At 31.9% G+C, this 12,636-nt stretch overlaps 1 protein-coding gene across 1 annotated transcript; it reads left to right on the top strand.

Moving 5' to 3' along the window:
* The first annotated feature begins 1,572 nt into the window (after nucleotides 1-1,572).
* On the top strand, nucleotides 1,573-11,527 carry LOC133849167 (calcitonin gene-related peptide type 1 receptor). Its single transcript, XM_062285074.1, has 10 exons — nucleotides 1,573-1,760; nucleotides 4,809-4,943; nucleotides 5,013-5,367; nucleotides 6,881-6,971; nucleotides 7,046-7,137; nucleotides 7,814-7,940; nucleotides 9,097-9,198; nucleotides 9,669-9,787; nucleotides 10,860-10,933; nucleotides 11,018-11,527. The coding sequence occupies exons 2-10, from the start codon at nucleotides 4,838-4,840 to the stop codon at nucleotides 11,395-11,397; spliced, it is 1,446 nt and encodes a 481-aa protein (XP_062141058.1). The 5' UTR covers nucleotides 1,573-1,760; nucleotides 4,809-4,837; the 3' UTR covers nucleotides 11,398-11,527.
* The last annotated feature ends 1,109 nt before the right edge of the window (nucleotides 11,528-12,636 follow it).

The raw sequence follows: 12,636 nt of genomic DNA, 5'->3' as shown, positions 1-12,636 counted from the left end.
AAATTCGTATTCGATTTCGTATTCATTTGTGTTGCCGCCGGCAATTTTTCATTCCATTTTGTAAACATAAATTTCAATATCTATTTAATTTATGCACCGCAACGTTTTGTTTTTGTTTCTTGTCTTGTTCAGCCAACAACAACAACAACGACAACAACAAACAAAAAGTAAGGAACCAGCCAATGGGACAGCTGATTTTAATTATGTTTTCCATTATTTGACACCATATTTTTTGGTTCATCGATATTTATGGCATGCAATTTTTTGGTTTTTCAACGATGGAAAACATGCCGTCTTTCAGGCGAACAGATTTTTCAATTTACGTTCGGTATTTCCTTCATGCTATGTTTTTTTTTGTGCTTGAGTGAATATTGGTTTATCCCTGACTTCTAGTCAAATTACTCACGGCTTGTAATTTATTATTTTTGCACGCCATAAACTCTTGAATTGTCGTCCTCTGGGTTAATTTGAAAAGCAATCATAATTTTGTCATCCTTCTTTTATAATGATTAAATGTAATAACAAAATTATTACTAAATTATATTTATGTTTTACTTCTTAAGGTTTCTACTATATACTATATATACTAGCGAAAAATACTAAAAATAATACCAAGACATCTATAACAGGAATATTAAGCAAATAAATAAGTACAATTGCTTTACACTATAATAATAAGTTTGTTAAAAAGAAAAAGACATTTTTAATTACTTCAAAATACTTAATATGCTACAATACTACGATACTAGGCAAATAAACTTAACAAGTTAACTTGTTTTCAATTGCAATAACTTTTTAATTAACTTAAAAATACTTAAAATACAGTATATAATAATACTAAGAAACTCATCATAAAAGAGGCAAATAAACATTACAAGTAACTTTGTTTCAAATTACAAACATATTTTTAACAAATACAAAAATACATTTTAAACTACTTAAAACTACCAACTAAAAATACCAAATATAATATATAGTATAAAAATTCTGAGAAAATTAGTATTATTACAAGTGAACTTGTTTTAAATTGTAATAATATTTTTGCAATTATTTTTTCATCTTAAGTAGATTAAGTTCATAAATCCATTTTTAATTTTGTTGCCCTCTATCCAATCATTTCACAATAACCACTTTAATTTCTGCAACCAAACTAAAATCATGCTGTTGATGCCCATTTTAATTGCATATCAAGCCCTTTGTGTAACATACATGTATTTGTGTTGATTTTAGCTACCAATATCTGTGCATGCATTCTCTTTTGGGCTATCCCAGTGTCAAAAACAAAACAAAAACAAAAAGGGAAAAAAGGGAAATAAATACGCAACCCGTTTGCAGTTTCATGCAAATTTCGCAGCCCTAAAGCTGCAATCAGAGCGCTATTATAACTATGCAAAGCTCAAAATACTGCTACCATAAAGCAAAGGGGGGAAAAAAAAAGAAATAGTAATAATAAGAGAGCAATAAAGTTTTGTATTTCATGTTGTTGGGCGTAGCTTAAACTGTCTACATGGCAATTACAACAGTTGGCTTTGGCTTTAGCTTTAGTTTCCACAGCCAGAGAGGGAGAGAGAGAGAGAGAGAGAGAGAGCGAGAAAAGAGGTTCACAACAGCTGGACAAAGCTAATGCTCCTCGGGGGTTGTATGCAAGGATAATATGAGATTTCAATAGCACACTAAAGCAAGAAAGAGAGAGAAAGAGAGAGAGAGGGAGGGATGGGAAGTGGAACGTGACTGTGCGTTGCACGTGACGTATGCGTAATGTGAGTGAATTGAATTAGCGCACATTAATTGTATGCAACTAATAACAAAATGCTGCGCCCTGACAACTGATGGGCCAACTAATTGCCAAGCAGCTGGCCACACACACACACACACACATACTACCATCAACAAAAGGCTTTCTAAGTGAATTATGCACTTCTTAAGTTGCCTGTTGCACTTCTCACTTCGCATTCATTCGACTTTCACAACTGCAATTGTCTCTTTGCAATTAAAATGAACTTCTAAGCAAGCGACTCTTTTGTAATTTATGTATTGTGTTGGTTTGCAATTACTCGCGTTGGGCAACATCTGCAACTCAAACTCAAAATTGTTTTGCATAAATCTTCGATTTAATTTATAAAGCCAATTTCTGCTTTAATTTCAAACATCTCCATAGAGAGGCGATTATAACATAACATAGTTGCTAAATTTACCAAAAACATTTGATGAGATTATCAACTTTTTCGCTCAAAGTTCTGCTTTCGATTTTCGACTACAGAAAAGGGAGTAAAGGCAATTAGTTTGTAATTTAATATACCCTGTTTTTTGAGAAGAAGTTTGCCTTTTATTTAAATTCTTGAAATTAGGAAATTTTGTTACCAACTCACATTAATTTCGCTGAAGAATTACTTAAAATAAAATGTCCAAAATGTTGATAAATCTATTTTGAATGTAGTACTATATCATTATAAATAGAATCTTTGGTATACTTTGAGTATTTTTGTGGTATATTCATTTGGTATATTTTAAAGTTAAAGCCGCACTGTTTTGCTTCTATTCTTTTAGTTTACTAAATCTTTTTTACTTTGTAAAGCTTAGAACTAAATACTTTAGTACAATAACAAAATCAAAGCAACTTAGCCTTGAGGCTTACAAAATACTAGCTCATATATTTTGGCATATTTGGTATATTAAAATACTTTCATTGCATCATATATATATATATGTTTTCTTTTATTTTCATTTATTTATTATAATTGCAGCTTAGAACTAAATTCCAGACTACAATAATAAAGTCAGTAGACATCGATTATTATTTCATTACTTCATAATAATACTTTGGTATATTATAAAGTTATTGTATATACCCGCTTCTGCCTCCGACTACAGGGTATGCCAAAAAGTAGCATACGTGTAAGCTCATGTATTTTTAACATTGCTTTTTTTATGCTGGGCTTGCGTTTTTATTTTTGGTAACTATGATGCCCAAACTATCTGACAGCGGGTAAAAAATAAATTAAGCATACGTCACGTTGCCTCTGACTTGCAGCTCGCTTTCCCATTTCCCCATTTCGTTGGCATATTTCTTCGTTTTTTTTCTGTGCTTTTGCATTAACCAAATTGGCTCAGCAAGCAAGAGAGCGAGAGAGAGAGTGAGAGAGATATTGTTAGTGTTAAAACTCAATCAAGCGAAATGAGTTTTGATTAAAAATATAACAAAGTTAGACAAGAAACTTGTGCAGCAGCTCAGTCAAGCATGTGTGTCGAGTGTGTAGGTGTGTGTGTGTGTCAGTGTGTGTGTGTGTGTGTGTGTGTGTGTCTCGATCGATGGCAGGAAAACAGAAAACAGGAGCGCTGTTGTGCATTTAAGCCGCCGCTGTTACAGTGGCTGCTGCAATTTAATTACAAGTCGAATACCCAACGGCAAACGCCTGCAATGAACGCTCATTAATTAGACAATAAACTGATTTATTGCCATCTGTTGTCAACGCTATCCACACACATCAGTTTCGTATGCAGATGATGCACTCTCTCTCTCTCTCTCTCTCTGTTGCTCTCGAATATCCCCAGGTCAACAGATTGCCAACCTTTGTTGGCCATGGCCAACAGCAGACATGTGAGCTGAGTGCGTTAACGCTTCGCTACAGACTGCAAATTAATTGCAAACGCTAAATAAACCACAACTAGCAAACGCTTCACTCTGCATTTGCATGCTGCGAATCCGATTACGAATATGAATATGAATGCGGATAATTATGTTGTCGCTCCGTGGGATTTGTAATGTGGGTGGAACACAAGCTCTGAACTTATGAAATCAAGATTTCCTTCTTGATACTAAGAATTGAAATCTTAAAATTGCATTAAGAGAGCGAAGATGAATTTATAATATATATATTTGAATTAAAATTTCAACTGTTTAAGCTTCGAAGTGAACATTGCTGTAAAGTTCTGAAATCAAGATTTTGTCTTACTGCTAAGAATTTTAATCTAAAAAGTTAGTTGAGAGTACAAAAATCTGAAACTAAAGAAATGGATCTGATTCTTATAACAAGTAAGAAAGCTACAATAGAGTGTACTCGATTGTGAGACACCCGGAACCCATTTAAAATAAAAGCAAAGAAAATACCAAATAATACCACAAAAATGCTTAAATAGTACCGAAGGCTATAAATGGTATACCGATGGAGTACTTTCGAATATAGTACCTCATCTATATACCAAATCTGATCTTTAGTATTTTTTGGTATATTATGTGGAATATTTATATTATAATACCGCACTGTTTTGCTTTCTACCTTATGGGTATAGACGTTTTAACTATATTTTTAAAACATACCATAAATATACCACAAAAATACTAAATACTACCAAAGGCTATATTTGGTATATCGATATATTTTCTACGGGCACTAATACTTAATACCTTTCAACCTTAAGCTACCCATAAATATACCGCAAAAATACTAAAATGCATTAAATACTATATCTGGTATATCGATGAGGTACAACATTCGAAAAAATACTTGAATATACTAATGGATATATTTAGTATATCGATAAAGTACTGCATTCGAAATATACTACATTCGAAAAAATACTTGAATATACTAATGGATATATTTAGTATATCGATAAAGTACTACATGCGGAATATACTACATTCGAAATATACCATAGAGTTCAAAATATACTAGATTAACCTTATGGTTAGCGGGTATAAACAAATAGACATTTCAACCGAGAGCAAAGCAACAACTCTTTGACTTGCGAAGCATAACTGAGTTATCTAGAGTCAAGCACGCAGCTCAGTCTCGCTCTGTTTTCAGCACTGAACTCGACAAGTCTGGATGCGAGGATGTCAGCACAGCCGCAGGATAATCTACGCACATTTCTGCGGCATTTGTATGCCGAGTGTGTCTATCGCTATCAGAATGAGACGTCAACATACCAGACATCAACAGGTTAGCACCCAACAATCAATCCCCACACACACACACACACACACACATCACTCTCACTTCTCCTTGCAGACTCCAATGATGAGTCGGATGATGGGGAGCTGCAGCCACATGCGCCACGCTACTTGGAGCAGGCGATGCTCAATGAGGGCACGATTGATATGCAGAATGTCGATGAGCAGTCGGCGAGCATGAGTGAGCTTTATGCCACGATACAAACCGCAACAATGGCTACAAATCAGCATTCAATCCCCAACAACAACTATGCGAATAACAACATCAACAATAGCGAAACCGAGCGCCTCTATTGTCCCGTCAACTTTGATGGCTATCTCTGCTGGCCACGCACACCAGCTGGCACCGTATTGAGTCAATTTTGTCCCGACTTCGTTGAGGGATTCAATACCAAGTTTTTGGCCCACAAAACGTGAGTTCAATAATAACAACAATAACACAAAGAAAAACCTTCGGTTTCTGCACAAATAAATAGCAAAAACTACACAGAAAAAAATTAAAAGGTGTATATGATGTCAAAATTGAACCAAGAAAGTTCATTCTTAAATCAAAATCACAATTTAAAAAAATAAATCCTAGATTGTTCAATCTTAAAATTCAAGATTATAATCTTGCTTAAAAAAAGGGGAAACAAATCAATTTTAACATTTTATGAAACAAGAACAAAACTCTTTTCTTTAACATCAAAAAGTTCTTAAATCAACATTTGAACTCATATTTTCAATCTAAAAATAAAACATTCTTAAATCAAGATTTTAGGTTTCAAATCAGATGTTTTGAATCCTAAAATGCAAAATTTAGATTTAATCTTTCTTAAATCTTCTTTCAAGATTGTTTTTTTTTTTAAGATCGAAAAGTTCTTGATTCAAGACTTGCATCTACCTTTAAATCTAAATTTTTTTCTCTCAGTGTAGTTAACATACCTGCAAATTGTATTCAACATTTCGTTAGCTTTTGCACATATTTTTAGTGCCAAGTTTCAGCTAAGTTTTTAAACTGAAATCCTAATCATTAAGCATGAAAACTATTGTGAAATTAAATTTCTTTTAGTTTAAAAACTTAGCTAAATTTTGGCAAAAAGAAGATATGCTAAACCAGAAGTAAAAAAAAATTATATTCATATTGATTTGGCTTTAGTTTATATGCCAAGTTTATGCTAATAATTTAAAGCAGCGAACTGTATTAAGTTTTTATATCTTACGACTTTTAAGGAGTTTTTTTTTTTGTTCAATTTAAAAGATTTTACTTAAAACTAATAATAGACTTAAAATCGCAAGCAAATAACTCAGTTTTTTAGGAAACTACTCAAAACAAATCATTTGAATAGCTTACGGCAAAGTTAATTTTGCTTTTGATAAGCTCTTTTTTATATGCTGCAGCCTTCAAAATATTCTACTGCTAAGTTATAAATATTTTAGTTGCAATCAATAATAATTTTGTACTTTTAAATTCTGTATAGCGAACTGAGTTATTGAACCTTGAACGTATATTTCATTTAATTAGCTTTTAAGCTTTGACTTCGCTTTTTCATAAGCCAAAGTTTACAAGTCCTTAAAATATTCTTCAGCTAAATTAGTAATAGACAACAATAATATTCAAAATAACAATAGTAACCCTCAGCATATTTAATTTGACCAGCTTTTAATGCTATTTGCTGAATTGCAAACTAAATCTTAGTAATAAGTAATTATAATTTCATGGCAATTTTGTTTATGATACATTTTGTGGTGATGTATTAAAGTGCTGTTAACCTCTTCGACGGTTTAAATGTAATCAAATTTCGTCTCTGAATGCTCATATGAATGTATGAATGAATGAATGAATGAATGAATAATAAGCGAATGAATGAATCACTTAATAAGTTGATTAACCACACAATTTTTGCATTACATCATCAACTATTTGGCTTGTCTATCATCGTGCAGTTGTTTAGAGAATGGCTCGTGGTATCGTCATCCAGAGAGCAATCAAATCTGGTCGAACTACACCAACTGTGTCGACTACGAGGACATGGAGGTGAGACACGCACATAAAATAAGAAAACGATTCATTCGCTATTCATATTCTACTCTATACGATTCGATTTACAGTTTCGCCAATTCGTCAACGAATTGTATGTGAAGGGTTATGCGCTCTCCTTGCTGGCTTTGCTCATATCGATCATCATATTTTTGGGCTTTAAGTACGTAAATTATGCATTCACTGAAACGTGTTAAAATCAACAATAAAATCTTGAATCAAAATTGTTTTCATGTCAAAATTGAACCAAGAAAACTTAACATCTTAAGTCAATATAGAAAATCTGCAAAAAATTTAGATTGCCCAATCTTGAAATTCAAGATTCAAATCTTGTTTCAAGAATGGAAAAATGTTAAAATTGAACCATGAAGGCAAAATCTTAAATCAAGATCAAACGTTATAAAATGATTGTTTAAAATAAAACAAAAATTAAAAACAGGTTTAAAGTTTTCTTTTAGTTTCTCGTTTATACAACGAGAACAAAATTCTTGAATTTAAAATCATTTCGATCTGAAAAGAAGATTTTCTTAAACTGAAAACAATTATAGATTAACAAAATCTCATTCTAAAATGTTATCAACCTAAAAATCTTCAAGATTTAAATCGAAAAATTCTTCAATTAAGATTTCCAATCTTCTTTTTATTCCAAATTCAAACTCAATTCAAGATTTTAATCTTTAAATTAGATGTTTTTAATATTAAAAGTTACAATTAAAGTCTAGTTTGTTTCAACCTAAAAATCTTATTTTAAGTTTGTTCTTTTTAAGATCTAGATTTTCTTCTCTCTGTATACGTGTTTGGCAGTTGAGTATGATGATTCGCTTTGTTTTATCCAACAGATCCTTGCGCTGCACTCGCATCCGCATCCATGTGCATCTCTTTGCCTCCCTCGCCTGCACTTGCATCGCCTGGATATTATGGTATCGTCTCGTTGTCGAGCACTACGAACGCATTACCGAGAATCCCGTAAGTCTTCACTCTCAATGCCACTCTCAATTGTCACTTTTACTATAGCCCAGGGTATAACAATTGTGTTATTAATCGGAAAGTCGAAAGGATATGCAAAGTTTATTTTGTTGCTTACCAATCAATACTGTCATGTTCAACTTTCGCAGTCGTCCGTCTGTCCGTCTGTCCGTCTGTCTGTCTGTCTGCCTGAAAACTTTTGAAAGCTAGAGCTGACCAATTTGAAAGCTAAAAGTGTTTGCTTACAAAGTAAACAGAAGAACAACAGCTAAATTAATTATAAAAGTAACAAAAACATCTCTATATATAAAACTATAATAAGCTTATAAGTTCTAAATTAAAAGAAACCAACATTTTTTTAATTAAAAACTAATATTATAAAAAGAATAAACAGTTTGCAAAGTATATTATTATTATTATATTAAAATGCAGTTCAATTCAATAAAAATATAAATATCTCAAAATATACAATTTAAAATAGTAAAAAACAAATTAAAAAAAGAAACAGTTTGCAAATTTGTTATTTAAGTTCAATTCAATGCAATACAAAAAATATATAAAATTTAATGTAATGCAAAAAGTAATAAAATGTAAAAATGCATACAAAAAATAGTTCTTTATGTTTTTTTTTATAAAAATAACTGCGATATTTTTAAATACAGTAGAATTGTTTTAATACATTATAACTAAATCAACATTTCTGAAAAAAATAATTCTAATAAACTTAAAAATATAAATAAATTGAAGGTAAAATAATCATAATAGTTAAATAATATATATTAATAAAACATTAATAAAAGTTAAATAATAAATAAAATCCTAGTTAATAAAACATTAATAATAGTTAAATAGTAAATAAAATCCTAGTTATAATAAAAAAAACATATCTGAATATAGGATTCTAATAAACTTAAAAATAAAAAAAAAACATTTAAATATGAATTATTATAATAATTGTTCAATAGTGAATAATAAGATCTTTTAAAAATGCTGTCAAATTATATATTTTTTAATAAGACCTTATAAAAAATGCTGTTTAACAATGTACATCTGTATTTTTCAAATATTTTTATTAGCTGCGCGGTATTTAGCAGTCGTTCACACTCACAAATGTGTTCATTCATAATGTATCTTTGTTGTGTGCGCTCTTTTGCAGCCCTGGTGCATTGCTCTTCACTTGGTCGTTCACTACTTTATGCTGGTCAACTATTTCTGGATGTTCTGCGAGGGTTTGCATCTCCACTTGGTGCTCGTTGTGGTATGTGTCTGTCTGTCTCTGTCTGTGTGTGTGTGTGTGAATGTGACTCGTAAATGTGTGTGTCTCCTGTTATATGTTACTGTGCTTCAAGCACTTCGCATTCACATTCACATGCAAATCGGTGTAATTGCTGTGAAAGTTTGCATACTTCATGAACAACTGCTGTGAATATCTGATTAGATTTACTTGCCACAAGCAAGCTGCAACTGCAGCTGCAACTTGCCACACACACACACACATACACACACAGCTTTCTTGAAATTTATATTTCAGCTTCGTCTAACTTTTCGTGCTTATCCACATAATTTTTACATCTTTTATGTTTCGCATCAAATTCATATTCAAAATGCCAAATGCTGCCTTTCTCTCTCATAATTTATCACTTATCATTCATCTGTCTTTCTATCTCGTTTCATTGTTGTTCTTATTTTTGCCTCGCCTCCATCTTCTTTGTAACTTTCTTGTTGCAGGTCTTTGTCAAGGATACGATTGTGATGCGTTGGTTCAAGATACTCAGCTGGTTGTCCCCGTTGCTCTTTGTCATTCCTTATGGCATCGCTCGTCACTTTAGTGCCAACGACAATCAGCAGTGAGTGCAATTAAAACTTGTCAAAAACACAACTCAAATTAATATCGAAATTCAAAATTCAGATCCATTATTAAATTACGCGCTTTTTAATTGTTGCTTCAAACTTAGCTTAATAATTGTTTAACAACATTGTTGAGATTATTTAATGGAATTATTTTTGTAGTATTCAAACTTTATTTAACTTATTGCAATTATTTAAATGACATATCATTATATATTCAATTAACTTTTATTGATACAAATTGCTTTACAAGTTTTACCTTGAATTAATTGATACGTTTTTCAAATATGTTGACGATTAGTTCCTATTAAAATATTTTCGTAGTGTTCGTTTTATTTAAAGTTTAGAAATCTTTTCATATAAATTGCTCTTCAAGCTGTACTCTAAACAACTTGAAAAAGTTGTCAAATATAATTGCGATAATTTATAATGCTTTTATTACTGTTTCAGTTTAAATATATTTTTAGTTTTCTACAAATAGTGCTAGAGACTTTAAATCTTTATAAGAGTAATGATGTTTTTACTTACATTATTTAATTTAAATACTTTTTGTATATTAGTTAACTATCATTATAATAATTAAGAACAATAATTGTTGATTTATACAATATTATGATAGAGTTTTTTTTAACTTATAACTTTGTGTCTTCAGTAAACGTCTGCAACAGGTAGAAGAAGTCAACTCCGTCCTCATAAAGTATAACAGACGAAACTATATGTATGTCCGTCTGTCCGTCTGTCTGTCCGTCCATATGAACACCTCTATATCATAGACTATAGGAGATAGAGATATAATTTTTCTTTGACAGCAATTCTTAAGCTTGCACGCAGATCAAGTTTTGTTTCAAATTTTTGTCACGCCCATAAATAGCGCTTAAGTTTTAACTTTAAATAAGTGAAACGCGCAAAAGTAAAATATTTGCCACTAATATTACTAAATTAGCATGGTTACTTTGAATTATTGTTTGCAAATTTTGTATACTTTTAGTAGTAATTTGGTATATTTTAATAACAATTAAGCATTAAGCTGACATAAATTTGAATATGACTTTCATAAACTTTAATTACAAGTTGCTGGATCAACGACAGTCTCTACTTGTGGATCTTTTCGGTGCCCATCACTCTCTCGCTACTCGCCAGCTTCAGTAAGTGAAGAGAACAGTCGATTAAGTCGATGAAGAGTCGCCACAACATAATCCAATCCATGTCATTCCATTCCATTTTGACAGTCTTTCTTATCAATGTGCTGCGTGTGATTGTGCGTAAATTGCATCCACAGTCGGCGCAACCGGCGCCGTTGGCGATAAGGAAAGCGGTGCGTGCAACAATCATATTGGTGCCACTGTTTGGTCTGCAACACTTTCTGCTGCCATATCGACCCGATGCTGGCACCCAATTGGATCGCTTCTATCAGCTGCTATCGGTGGTGCTTGTCAGTCTCCAGGGATTTGTGGTGTCGTTTCTGTTCTGCTTTGCCAACCACGATGTGACATTCGCCATACGCACGCTTCTGAACAAATGGATGCCCAGCTTGGTGGCGCCCCCGCCTGCTGGGAGTAATACTGGACAATTGGCAACAACCACGCCCAGTCGCGAGCTGGGCGTCTAAGCCGAGTCGCCACCAACGCATACAGGCAATCGATATGACGCAGCTGCGTTTTTAAATGGCCATCGAAGTGAAAACTGTAAAAGAAAAACAAAAGTACTCTACGATGCTTTGCAAAGGCAAAAGATCAAGCAAAGAAAAAACCAGTGAAGAAGTTTACAAGGAAAAGAGAGACTTTTTTTTATTATGAATACAATCAGCACCATCTTTTTTTCTTTAACAAATGCAGCACCTGATATGAAGAGAGTATAAAACTCCTTAATGATGGATTCAGAACAAACTACACCGATAGAAAAATCGTGCTAGAAACAACAAGAAAATCTTGAATCAAGAAAGTTTATTCTTAAATCAAGATCGATATTCTAAAAAAAATTCTAGATTGCCCAATATTGAAATTGAAGATTTAAATCTTGTTTCAAGAATGGAACAATATCAACATTGAACCAAGAAAGCAAAATCTTAAAGCAACATCAAACGTTCTAAACATTTGATTGTTTAAAATAAAACCAAAAGTACAGTTTTAAAGTTTTCTTTTATACATCGAGAACAAAATTCTTGAATTTGATATCATTTCGATCTGAGAAGATGATTTTCTTGAACTCAAAACGATTATTGATTAACAAATTCCTGTTTCAAGATTTTTGAAAGTTTCTAAATCAAGATTTTTAATCTTCTTTTCAATCTAGAATAAAACATTCTTGAATCAAGATTTCAATCGTACATAAAATATTTGAAATCGCAAAACGAGATTTGCAATCTACTTTTCAATCTACCTTTTTTTCTCTCTGTGTACCAAGCAATCTAAAAAATTTGCTGTCCAGTGAAGCGTCCAATAAACAAACTGCAGAATTCTAATCAAGACAAATTTTAAAGTAAAGTTCCAAGAATGAAAACAAATTTCAAAAATATATATAATCATATAATAATGTTATAAAGTTCAACTCCGCTGGCATATCAATATATGGCAAAACCCAACAAAAGAAAACCAAAGATTGTTAATTGTCTCTACTCAATGTCTATTACAAGTTGATTTTCTAGCTTTATAATAGAAAAAACAAGTTCTAAAATCAAGATTTTGACCTTAAGAACGTGAAAATCTTAATATATGAAGACTCATCACGATTTCATGGATTTTAAGTGCACAATTTTTAAGACAAATAATCTTGATTTTAGAACTTTGTCTGTTTTTTCAGTGTAGTCCTATAATAGTTATAGTTGCCCCTATTTTTTTTTTTTAATCTA

The sequence above is a fragment of the Drosophila sulfurigaster genome, chromosome X, assembly GCF_023558435.1.
Source record: "Drosophila sulfurigaster albostrigata strain 15112-1811.04 chromosome X, ASM2355843v2, whole genome shotgun sequence".
Classification (NCBI taxonomy): domain Eukaryota; kingdom Metazoa; phylum Arthropoda; class Insecta; order Diptera; family Drosophilidae; genus Drosophila; species Drosophila sulfurigaster.
The sequence above is the reverse complement of the archived record's forward strand: the minus strand, read 5'-3'. Positions and strand labels throughout refer to the sequence as shown.